General features: G+C 48.7%; 1 protein-coding gene across 7 annotated transcripts in view; it reads left to right on the top strand.

Moving 5' to 3' along the window:
* The window catches only part of LOC144773616 (transient receptor potential cation channel subfamily M member 2-like), a 4,189,411-nt gene that overhangs the window by 2,823,695 nt on the left and 1,352,221 nt on the right, over positions 1 to 13,495 (top strand). For all 7 annotated transcript variants that reach the window (XR_013600029.1, XR_013600030.1, XM_078658762.1 and 4 more), the window contains one exon: positions 2,233 to 2,410. Coding sequence is in view for 5 of the 7 variants with exons in the window: in XM_078658762.1 (XP_078514888.1) it covers positions 2,233 to 2,410 (178 nt within the window). In the remaining 2 variants the exon portion in view is untranslated. The remainder of the gene's footprint in view (positions 1 to 2,232; positions 2,411 to 13,495) is intronic.

Here is a 13,495-nt window from a genome sequence, read left to right on the forward strand (position 1 = left end):
AGTCAGAGGCCGGGATTGTTGGGCGCCGTAACTCCTCCTCTGGGTCTCCTCCGAACCCTGGAACCGGCGGGATGGGCTCGGCCCGTGTTCCGATCACTATTGCTATCGAGGGATATAACGGATTATCTCTCAGGATTGCCTTGGGCTGGGCGGGAGGACGGAACCCTCTTCTTACAGGACCATCTTCTGCCTGTGCTTAGCCACGCCCCCCAAAAAAGTTTCTTTTTTTGGAGTGGCTTCACAGCAGCAGTTTTCCAGGTATCTGGAATTTTTCTAGTCTAAAGGTGGTATTGATGATGTGATTGATAGCGGGATTTACAGTATTCCACCAATGCATGTAAGATTTTTAGGAGGCATGGGTCGAAAGGTGAACCTGACTTACAAGAGAGGATGGCCTGCCTGGATTGTTCTAAATGTATCTCCTTAAAACATGTGAGTTCCCTTTTTGTTCCTAATGCTTGGGCTTTGTTTGGCCTGGGTGATATATTTGTGAAATCTTTCTTTAGATCTTTGATTTTATTGTCAAAAAACCCAGCAATTCTATCGCATAGGTCCTGTGAAGGAGGAATTTATTGGTCTAGGCTTGTAGGATTAGTGAAAGATTTCACTATATTAAAAATAGTTTTCTGATTGTCTGCCCCATTTATTAAATTCAAATAGTGTGTGTTTTTTTCTGTTCTAATTTGGTATGATCTGAATGCTAGTTTAAAAAGCTCCAGAACTTCAACTTCATAGTATTCCCTCCATTGTTTTTCCGCTTGTCTACAATGTCCTTTTAAAACTTTCAAATGGGGGGTAAACCAAGGGGCTGATTTTTTGTTCATGGTGTTTTTCTTTAGCGGAGCTAAAGTATTGACCAATGACAACATCCATTCATTAAATAGATTATTGTCAGTCTGCGGGTTTCCGGTGAGGATAGGTTTTGTAGTTTCTGCCATGCTCCGTAAATTGGGATTTGAGAGCATGCTGTTCCATTTCCGTGTGAAGCCCGATTTCCTGGGATAATTTTCTAATTGGACATTATCATAGACAAATGTGAAGGGAATTAGCCTATGGTCTGACCAAGTTATTGTAACTGAAGGGGCAACAATTAGATGAGCGGCATTTGTACATATTCCGTCAAGGGTATGTCCTGCACAATGTGTGGACCCCTTTGTCTGTTGTGTTAGTCCCAATGTGTTTATGATTTCTATGAACGTTTTTGTATTGGGAATATCGACTGCTTCAACATGGAAATTTAAGTCACCTAGGTTTGTAAAATTTGAGTATCGAACCACAAGGGAGCTTAAACTTTTCTACAAGGTATCTAAAAAATTACCTGCTGTTACTGGGGACCTTTACACCAGAACCCCATCCAAAAACAAAGCCACAGCATCTGTTTGAAGGATTTTATGATAGCACATGACAAATTTCAAAGAATGGCATTTCGCTTCTTATTATATAGTAGCTGAGTGTCGTTCGCTCTCGGGGCTGGTTGAGGATTTCACATTTTAACTGAAATATAACCCACATGAATCGATTAAAGGGAGTTCTGTGAATGCTGCTCAGGTTGGCTAGCACAGGTGGGTGATTTGTGTTTGCATTGCGAGTTGAAACCGGGATACATTTGTCAGTGCATATCCCTATATTGATGGTAGTGTGAATTTAGGAATGAGTTGAGATTTCATACGGACATAATAATGGATTATAGCTCTCGAGATGCTATTCTGCAAACTGCATACCTCTACAATTGTCAATACCTATGCATGTTGATATTCACTTGGTGGTTGATGAGGAAAAGGGGGCCCATGCATAATTTACTAGAACAGACTACTTTTATATTTGAATTCATGAGAGGCCAGCAGCGTCCCACATTTGGATTCCTACAGTTGCATCAACTATGCAACTGAAGGCATCCAAATGTGGGACACTGCAGGTCTTCCTCTGTGTGAGAGAATCGCTGAAATTGATGCCCTTGTTTTGTGAAATTGTGTTTTGTGCCATTTTAAGCGCCCTTTCTTGACTGTAAGCCTGCACCACTCTGATTGTTATTCTAGCCAACTCTTCCGCGAACCCCGCAGCCTTTGCCTATAATGTTGATAATGGATTGTTAATACATTGTTGCGTGATGTATAAAAATGTAAATATGTTTATAACTTCTTGAATTATAAGTGCTTAGTACCATAGGTAGGACTGAGAATTCTGAAGGCTGAGACTTTACTACTATCACATGACTGTATTTCTTTTTTCAAGAGTTAAACTTTAATAACAGCACATGCACAGCTGATGGGTCAGTCGCAACTCAGCCGAAATGTGCTGAAACCCTGGATGGAGTCGCCCGCTTCCCAGAGTGGCTGACAATTATTCTACTCTGCCTGTACCTGCTGTCTGCCAACATTCTGCTCTTAAACCTTCTGATTGCCATGTTCAGGTGAGTCAGGCGTTTAAAACATTTTAATTAACTTTCTTTTTTATTCCTTAACTGTGTCTCTCTATGTTGCTCGTCCGATCTGTTTCTTAGGCATAGACCCAATATGAACTGCGTGTGTTGTCTACTATTTTTATTCTGTCTTCTTATTGCGGCCCTTCTTCTCACTCCAGGGCTCCCTTTGTATCTTTTCCATTCTCTATACATTGCTCTCTAGTATTCTCACCTCTATTTATAAAGTTCACATATCCACCCGACATGTCAAAAGATTCAAAGTATGACATAGTCAAGGCAACACCCTGACATGACACTATTGGTGTTTGTTGTCACTCCAAATGTGTTCCTATTTACACTCACTTGCTGCTTCAGGTATGCTTCTATTACTCTGTTCATCATACACAACATTGTAAGGCAGAATCTCTTTCTACATTTACAGTGCTCCTAATATGTTCAGCCTTCGAGAGGGGTCTCTATCCGCTGCAGACATGATGCATTTTTGTCTTATGAAGTCGGAACTGTTTGGAAAAAACAAACTGATTATAAACTACACCAGAGATGATGTATCTTCACTCACATTCATCTGAATCTGAATGGGGGGGAAACAGGATTTTAGTGTGTGTGTTTGCAACAAAGGGTGTGCTCTGTTTGAGTGAATAGACACAGAGGGCCGGATTCACGGAACAACTAACTTAAGACAAAATCCTAAACTTACTACAAATTGGGTATTTACAGAAGGCACTTACTTCTACTAAGCATTTTAATAACCGGCTCGGAAGACGGCGGAGAGGTACCGACGGAGAGAGCGGTGCTTCCCTCGTTCCCTGAGCCGTCAACTTCGACACTAAGGTGACATACAAATACACCTGCAAGCCAAGACTACACCTAGGAACTCAGGTGATCTTTTTCCGTGTTGCAGTATGTTAATTATGTAGTCACTTTTTATTATTATTACACTTTTTTCTTGCAGTAGCACTATTTAATTTCTCGGTCCTGATGAAAGCAATGGACTCGTTGGTCCGTTAAAATTGCTGAAATATGTCGATCACCTCTTACATCTAGGTAGCTATTTGTCAAACTTACCTTTGCTGTTCTTTTAATATTGGCGGAGCGAGCAAAAGACAGAATAAACTTTCATTCTTGGTCCCTCACCCAATTTTATTTTCACTAGCACTCACTTTTCTCACAAGCACTGCAAATCAGTCACCCTTTTACTTACCAACTGGTACCACTGACATTTAAACCACACTGGTCACTACCAGGTTATGAGATCTGACCTTCTATACTTACTGGTAGTGGTCCAAGTAGATGGTTCACAGGAATCCCAAATGATGAAGGGCGGTTCCGAGTGGTGACTGATGGGTATCCTGATAGGTCACGTAGGGATCACAGGACATCTTTCTATGTCGTTTTTTGCCAAGTGGGTTGTAACGGACAGTATCAGTTTAATATGTCACACATAGATTTCTATTTCAGACCCTTTGACACCTTTGTGTTTCATATTTCAATTCAGGGAATGTGTCTCTGTGTGATCTTTAAACTCCCTTAGGCCCCCTTCACTTTATTGTTTTTTAGGTAAACACTGCATGCCTTTTGGGGCATTATTCCTATTCGATATGGGACACAGTTGCGCAGGGTCTTGGAGGAGAACCGGACCCTACACTCCCAAGCCATTTCGGATGGGAGAGATGCAGCAAAGTTCACCATCTGATGTGGCTTGGACACAACAGACTCACTAGGCAGATCTCTTTCCACAACAGTGGCCGAATGTCACCACGCCTGGATGAGGACTCGCGGGCTACGGCAAAGTTCTTGGACCTCACCACAACGTCCCGGCCTGAATCTGCTATTTGCTCCTTTAATGGCTTTGGGACGGACTACCAACCGTGCCAACCCTATTCCAGCCAGAGAACCCCACAAGTTCACCTGCCTCTGAGAGGCCGTGGACGCAGTTTACCCCGACCCAGTGGGTCGGGAGGCCAGATGTTGAGCCAAGCCACAATCCCCTCCTCCACCGCAAAACATTTCTAGTCCGATCCTCCAGGATCATTCACGACCAGTCAATGGCAGAATATGCCATCATCTCCACCACTGGCGAAATATCAGCTTGGGCAGGTGGCTGCTGCAAATAGTACAAAGGGGCTACTTCTTCCCCTTCGAGACAACCTCTCCATCTATGCCCCTAGTGTACGATCTGCTGATGATGGATCACCTTGCTCTACTCCACGAGCAAGTCAAGACTCTCTTGGCCAAAGGAGTTATAGAGAGAGTTCCTGGGCCAGAAATAGGCGGTGGTTGTTATTCCCACTGTTTACTGGACCCAAAGAAGGATGGATGCCTTCTTCCTATCTTGGACCTCAGAGCCCTCAACTACTTCCTCAAAAAGGAGAAGTTCAAGATGCTCAACCTATTTCAGGTCCTGTCTGCCCTGGACCCGGGAGAATGGATGGTAGCGCTGGACTTGCATGATGCATATTTTCATATTCCCTTTCTGCCTGCCCATCGTCGCTACCTACGGTTAACGGTGGGCAACGAGCACTTTCAATTTGCTGTGCTCCCCTTCGACCTCATCAGTGACCCTCGGGTGTTCACAAAGGTGATGGAGGTGGTCGCAGCCCATCTGCGGAGTTCAGGGGTTCCCTTCTTCCCCTATCTGATAGAGACTTCTAGCTGCAGATTCCTTACCTTTGAATTTCCCAGGAGTCAGGCTGTATCTGGAAACTTTTGCTGCACAATACCCCTTGGTCATGCCACCGTGTGGCTCCATTTTGCTCTGCTTGATGTTGTCTGTAGCGTTGGTTATGACATTGCGTTGCCTATATAGGCCCACCCAGGCATGTGGATGTCAGTACTTTTTGTTTTATCCACACCAGAAGCACAGAGCCATGTAATAACTGACACAGTTATGTGCAACACTAAGTCCCTGAAAGAAGGAGTAACCCAAGCCCTACAATATTAGTCGGTACAAAAGGGGGTGGTGATGGACGGAGCATCTGAATCAATCAAACACTCACACCCAGTCAAAAGATCTGGGTTTAATCCATCACCGTTCTTTAGCCCACTCTGCCACCCCAGTTCAGACATGGCTATATGCAAATCAGTCTGACCCTGTGCCTCATGGGAACAGTCCAGCCCGAACTGCCAAGCCATGTCTTCCCTGGACCGGAAACAAGCTTCCGGGGACCGGTTTCTGGCATTCCAGCCGTCTTCAGCCCGGCTTGCTTGAATCCAGTGGCAAAGTGAGCAAGGGACTCACGTCTGAGCATACCCAGCCACACTTATGGCGGCCAAAAGCGGTACAAAAGGGGGTGGTGATGGACGGAGCATCTGAATCAATCAAACACTCACACCCAGTCAAAAGATATGGGTTTAATCCATCACCGTTCTTTAGCCCACTCTGCCACCCCAGTTCAGACATGGCTATATGCAAATCAGTCTGACCCTGTGCCTCATGGGAACAGTCCAGCCCGAACTGCCAAGCCATGTCTTCCCTGGACCGGAAACAAGCTTCCGGGGACCGGTTTCTGGCATTCCAGCCGTCCTCATCCCGGCTTGCTTGAATCCAGTGGCAAAGTGAGCAAGGGACTCACGTCTGAGCATACCCTGCCACACTTATGGCAGCCAAAAGCGGTACAAAAGGGGGCGGTGATGGACGGAGCATCTGAATCAATCAAACACTCACACCCAGTCAAAACATCTGGGTTTAATCCATCACCGTTCTTTAGCCCACTCTGCCACCCCAGTTCAGACATGGCTATATGCAAATCAGTCTGACCCTGTGCCTCACGGGAACAGTCCAGCCCGAACTGCCAAGCCATGTCTTCCCTGGACCGGAAACAAGCTTCCAGGGACTGGTTCTGGCATTCCAGCCATATGGCCATGTCTGAACTGGGGTGGCAGAGTGGGCTAAAGAACGGTGATGGATTAAACCCAGATCTTTTGACTGGGTGTGAGTGTTTGATTGATTCAGATGCTCCGTCCATCACCACCCCCTTTTGTACCGCTACAATATTAGTCAGCAAGGCGGGGAGGCTTAGGTAGGCTGTAAGAAATCTGAAGCTAGATAGAATCTCTACCAGATAATGCGTTACCAAAGCTAAGTAACTTGTTCCTCTGATAGAGACTTCTAGCTGCAGATTACTTACCTTTGAATTATATACCCCAGCCATACCATCCCAGCGAAGGGCTGTGGTCCAATATCGTAAACTAGAAAGTTCTGCAGGACCGAGCGGGCAAAGTGCCTGGCCCTGCGGACCTGACCATCCAGGCAGTAGTGTGCAATGATGCCCATGTTGCCGCCTGACAGATGTCTTAAACTGGGACAAATCGAGCCAAGGCCATAGTCGCAGCCTTTCCCCTGGTGGAATGGGGCCTTAATTCCTCACAGGGCTGCTTCTTTGCCAGGGCATAGCAGATCTTATTGCAGAGAACGACCCAACGAGAAATGGTCCTTTTCTGCTCTTTGAGGGCAGTGTCATAACCGATGCTACCAATGCCGACAATGTCACGCAGAGCCAAATTGCCCACCGAATGGACCCACCCGAAGGCGCACGCAAGGAGTATTGCTAAGCAAAAGTTTCCGGATCTAGCCTGAGGCCTGGGAAATTCAAAGGTAAGGAATCTGCAGCTAGATAGACTCTATACAAGATAATGTGTTACCGAAGGTAAGTAACTTGTTCATCTTGATGACTGGTTGTTGAAGGTGGGCTCGTCCCAAGCAGTCATCTCCCACCTCCAGACTATGGAGAACCTCCTGCATTCGCTGGGGTTCAACTTGCAGAAGTCACATCTGGTTCCCTCTCAGACGCTCCCTTTCCTCTGGACGGTTCTGTACACGGTGTAGAGTCTGTCCTATCCTCCTGAGCAGCGAGTCCAGGACATTCAGGGTATGATACCGATGTTTCAGCCTCTATCCTGGATTTTGGTGAGAATGACTATGAGGCTGTTGGGCTTCATGGCATCTGCTGGTGGAACATGCACTGTGGCGCATGTAGGCTCTGCAGTGGGACCTGAAGTACCAATGGGCACAGCATTGAGGACATCTAACGGACCTGGTTCAGATTTTGAAGGGTTCTGCGAAAGACCAGCAGTGGTGGCTAACAAACCGCAATTATGTCAGAGGCAGTCCACTCTCCTTTCCCCAAACAGATCTCACAGTAGTGACGGATGCCCCAACCCCCTAAAAACTACCCCGAACCCCCACCTCCTAAAAACTACCTTAAACCCCTCCCACCCCTAAAAACTACCCCAAACTCCTCTTACATGTTCTCTACTTGGCGGACACTCCACCCCCACCGTTCTCGAACACTAGAACAACTTAGACTTAACAACGCACATGCATGGTTAAGACTAACTCATTGTTCGGGCAAGTCGTTTGGCTTGCGTGACTTCGGAACTTGTTGTTCCGGAGTCGTTGTTCCGGATGTTCCCCCATATAGGGGAAGCCAATTCAGGTGTTCATTGACAACACTATCACCATGTGGTACTGCAGCAAACAAGACGGAATGGGGTCGTGGACTCTTTGTCAAGACGCACTGCGCCTCTGGACTTGGCTGGAACAAAAAGGCATTTCCCAGGTGGTTCGACATCTATCTGGTTCTCTGAACACCAGAGCAAACAAACTCAGCCTAAGGTGCCTTGCGGATCACAAGTGTCGTCTATATCCGGAGGTGGCACAAGATCTTTTACAGCAGTGGGAAGAGCCTTGGTTAGATCTGTTTGCCTCTATAGAGAATGGGCAGTGTCAACAGTTTTTCGCATTTGAGTATCCAAGGCGGCTCTCACTCCACAAGTGGAGCTCAGGCCTCCTATATGCCTTTCCACCCTTACCACTCCTCCTCAGAGTGGTCAAGAAAATCAGGAGCAACTGGGCACAATTCATTCTTGTGGCTCTGGATTGGGAACAGCGAGTTTGGTATCCAGAGCTTTTAAGTATGAGCATTAATCCTCCTATCAGTTCCCCTTTGGGAGGATCTTCTGTCCCAGCAGCAGGGGAGTTTCCTCCACCTGAACCTGTCCACTTTTGCACAAAGTCTGTGAGGTTATTGTGGCAGCCAGACATCCCTCCATGAAATCAGTACACACCTGCTAATGGAATACATTTTGAAAATATTGTACATAACATCCTATTAATCCCTCATATGCCGCCCTGGCAGATATTCTCCTGTTTGTCCTGTCCTTGGACCAGCAGGGCTCTGTTTTGGGCACTTTGTAGGGCTACCTTTCAGCCCTCTCTACTCTTTTTTGGCTGCCAGATCATGCTTCACTTTTTAAGTCCCCTCTGGTGCTGAGATTTTTTGAAGGGGTTAAACCACTTGTTTTCCACTTCTCCTTTTCTTATGCCACAATGGGACCTTCATTTGGTCCCTACTTTCTTGAAGTGCTCACCGTTTGAGCCGATGCACAACTTTCCTCTACGGTTGCTCACCATTAAAATAGCTTTTTTTGGTGGCAATTACCTCTGCCAGGAGGTTGAGCAAACTACAGGCATTGTCACAGCCTCTTTAAATGACAGTTTTCCTGCACAAAGTGATACTGAGAACAAGGGCATCCTTTTTGCTCAAGGTTGTAACTCCCTTTCATCTGGGACTGTCCGTTACTCTGCCCACTTTCTATGCACCTCCACAACCTTCCAAGGAAGAGGAGTGTCTCCACTGTCCATACCCAAAAAGAGCATTATTGTTCTACCTTGAACTCACAAAAGAATTCCGGGTGGATGACCAACTCTTTATACGATATGTGGGAGCACAGAAGAGGCGTGCTGTCCAAAGAGGACCATATCACACTACATTATTCTCTGCATCAAAATATGTTATACCATGGCAAAGAAGCGGCCTCCCTAAGGCCGTAGGGCTCATTCCACCAGGGCAAAAAAGCCACCATAGCCCTCCAGCATCATGTTCCTATCAGGCAGCCAAGTCCGCATCTCTGCACACTTTTGCTAGACAATATTGCCTGGATTCTCAGGTTCCTAGGGAGGGCCTGTTTGCCCGTTCTGTCTTCTATAATTTCCTAGTTTAAAGCTTTTCCGCAGTCACACCCCTGGGGAAGGTATTGATTGGGTATCTGTTCAAAGGTAAGTAATCTGTGGCTATATGTCTCTATCAGATGGACAAGTTACTCACCTTCAGTAACGCCTTATGGTAGAGACATGATCCAGCCACAAATTCCTTACCGAACCACATATCCTCCCCAAATTATGGAATCATCTTTTAGTGTCAGGGCTTTTCCCCTTCAGGGCCCTAGTTTCTTGTTTAACACACCATAGCCATTTACTTAAGGCTCTACGCTTCTGGCATGGAAAGTCGTGAAAAGTATTGATGACGCAAAAATCTCGAAGACGGGGAAAATAATGCCGACGACGTTGATCGACCTCCCTGACCTCCGGCCAAAGGCCAGCACCTTCCCCAGCAGCTCAGCCGCTCTGCCCATGATGCAAGCACAGAGTCCTCCCGCCGAGCAGGGTTCGAGCCAGCAGCCTGTCCCTGCGCGTCAGGTCTCGCCTCGTGTCTGTCCTCTGTGCCTGTTTGTACACTTCACTGTGCCCCTGCTTTGCCGCTCTGTTTTGAACCCTCTGCATTGGTATCCTCATGTATTGGTAACTCATTTTTCATTTCACTTTCCCCTTGGCCCCTGCTTTGCCGCTCTGTTTTTTAACCTTCTGAACTGTTAACTTGATTTTTATTCACTTTCCCCTTGGCCCCTCGCTACTGTTCTGGGATTGTTTATCCCCTCGCTCTGCCTGCTTCCCACCGCAGCTGCCCCTGCGGCCCTGCCCCCTTCTCATCCCCGCTCCTGCCTCCCGACCTCTGCTCCTGCCCCCACCCTCATCCCCATATATAGCGACTGGTGCGCGCTCGCACCACTGGCGTGCCGAAGGCATGCCTAAAGCAAACACGTTGGCGACCGTCCGCGCCAGGAACGTGCGCAGCGACAGAACCCCTGGTCCATACCCAACACTGCTACGATGCCAATACCCTCCACGCACTGAACGCCAGCCAACCCTCCACCTGCTTCCAGGCCACCCGAAGTTCACCCAGGGACCCTTCACCTGCCGAAGCTGCAGCTACACCAGCCAGCACACACCCACACGCCCTGCCCATCCCACCAAAGCAGGCCACAACAGTCTCAGATGCATACTACTCAACACCCGCTCAGTCCACAAGCACGCTGTCGAACTCTGGGACCTTCTCGATTCATCCTCCCCGGACGTTGCCTTCCCGATGGGGACCTGGATGAATGCCTCCTGGGCGCCAGACATAGCCATTGTCATCCGAGACAGCTACAAGATCACCCTACACTTCCAGATTCACGTCAATCACACACCCTCAGAGGAACCCTTGTCTACAGACCCCCGGTCAGTTCAGCCACTCCGTCCCCGACCTCATCAGCACGCACGCCCTCGCATCCACAGACTACATCCTCCTTGGAGACCTGAACTTCCACCTCGAGAACCCCAACGACAACAACTCCACAACCCTGATCGACAACCTGGCCAACCTCGGACTCAAACAGCTCGTCACAACACCCACCCACTCCGCCGGACACAAGCTTGACCCCATCTTCTCTGCAAGCAACCACGTCACCTTCAGCCTCACTACCGAACTCTGACCACCACTGCATCCACTTCTCCTTCAAGAAACACACCGCACACATCCGAACGCAACGAATGCCACATCGCAGCTGGAACAAAGTCACCAGCTCCTCACCACCCTCGCCGAGACCCTTCGTCCGAACCCTCTGACACCAACGCAGCGGCCCACAACTTCAGACAATCGATCGACGACTGTACCAACACTCTCGCCAGACCAGGAAACCCACTAACAGGTGCACCTACACAAGAGACAGTTGATCCAACTCCGACCTCCAGACTTCCGAACAAACCTGCTGAAGAATCGAGAAGCAGTGGCGCCAAGACCAGACAACCACGCAGCCCTCAAGAACGTCAGACGCAAGCACCACCAACTCATGCGATCCGCCAAAAGGACCTCCTTCAAGGAACCCATCGACAACAATGCACATAACAGCAAAGAGCTCTCCCCCTGCTCCAGCACGAACAACATCCAGCCAACGCAAGAACCCACCAAAGACACCGACCTCCTGCTCTCCTGGAACCACGTCAACGACGAAGACACCATCAAAATCATGAACACCATCCACTCCGGCTCTCCTTCGGACCCCTGCTCCAACCACATCTTCAACAAAGCAAGCTCCATCATCGCACCTCCAACTCCGAAAGATCATCAACAGCTCCTTCGAGACTGCCACCTTTCCGGAGAGCTGGAAACACGCCAAGATCAACGCCCTTCTCAAGAAACCCAAGGCGGACCCAAAGGACCTCAATAACTTTCGACCCATCTCCTTGCTCCCGTTCCCGGCGAAAGTCATTGAGAAGACCGCCAATAGACAACTGACCCACTTCCTGGAGGAGACCAACATCCCGGACTCCTCCCAGTCCGGCTTCTGCAGCAATCACAGCACCGAAACTGCCCTCATTGCCACCACCGACGACATCCGGACCCTGCTGGACAACGGCGAAACCACGGCCCTCATCCTCCTGGACCTCTCTGCCGCCTTCGACACCGTCTACCACAACACCCTACGCACATGTCTCCACGACGCAGGGATCCATGACAAAACCCTGAACTGGAACACCTCCTTCCTCCCCGGCAGAACACAGAGAGTCCGTCTCCCCCATTCAGATCCGAAGCCACCGCAATCACCTGCGGCGTACCCCAAGGATCATCCCTCAGCCCAACCCTTTTCAACATCTACATGGCACCTCTCACCAACATCGTCCGAGCACACCACCTCAACATCATCTTGTACGCCGACGACACCCAGCTGATCCTCTCCCTCACCAAGGACCCTGCCACCGCCAAATCCAACCACCAAGAGGGAATGAAGGCCGTTGCAGAGTGGATGAAGACCAGCCACCTGAAACTGAACTCTGAAAAGACTGAGGTCCTCATCCTCGGCTCCACCCCCTCCGCATGGGACGACTCCTGGTAGCCGGCCATGCTGGGAGCTACCCCGACACCTACCAACCACGCACACAACCTGGGTTTCATCCTGGACCCAACGCTCTCCATGACCCAGCAAGTCAACGCTGTCTCCTCCTCCTGTCTCCTCCTCCTGTTTCAGCACCCTTCACATGCTCCGCAAGATCTACATATGGATCCACACCGAAACCAGAAGGACGGTCACCCAAGACCATCGTCAGCAGCAGACTGGACTTCGGCAATGCCCTCTACGTGGGAACCATGGTCAAACTTCAGAAAAGACTCCAACGCATACAAAACGCCTCCACACACCTCATCCTCGGAATCCCTCGCCACAGCCACATCACCACCCACCTAAAAGACCTGCACTGGCTCCCGATCAACAAGAGGATCCCCTTCAAGCTCCACCCATGCCCACAAAGCACTCCACAACACCTGACCAGCGTACCTCAAAGAACGACTCACCTTCTACACCCCAAACCGCCAGATTTGCTCTGGTGACCTCTCCCTCACCACCATCCCACACATCTGCCGAATGACCACCGGCGGCAGATCATTCTCCCTCCTCGCCGCTAAGACATGGAACACTCTCCCCATCCACCTGCAACAGACTCAGGACCTGCTGACCTTCCGGAGACTTCTCAAGACCTGGCTGTTCGATCAGTAGCTGCTTCACCCCCCCCCCTAGCGTCTTGTGACCCCCCTCACGGGTGAGTAGGCTGCTTTATAAATGTTATGATTGATCACCTACCAGTGTGCAGGGATACTGCTAAATAAAATCTTCCGGATCCAGAGTGACGCCTGGAAGTTCAAAGGTAAGGAATCTGCGGCTAGATAATTTCTCTACCAGACAAGGTGTTACCGAAGGTAAGAAACTTGTCTGTAGTGTAGTTCCTATTATCCCAATAGGCTCTGCGCATTGGAATAATACCTTCAATAGTATAGACCTAGGACGGAGGTTAACTAGGTCTTCTACTGACGATATTAGACTTAAAGTTTTGTGTTTGCCAGCTAGCTCAGAGTTCACTAGAAACTTTCTCGAATAGGCAAGGAGGAGTTTAACCTCCCTGGATAGACAAGAAGGGATTTA

This window comes from Lissotriton helveticus, chromosome 8 (genome assembly GCF_964261635.1).
Source record: "Lissotriton helveticus chromosome 8, aLisHel1.1, whole genome shotgun sequence".
Lineage (NCBI taxonomy): Eukaryota > Metazoa > Chordata > Amphibia > Caudata > Salamandridae > Lissotriton > Lissotriton helveticus.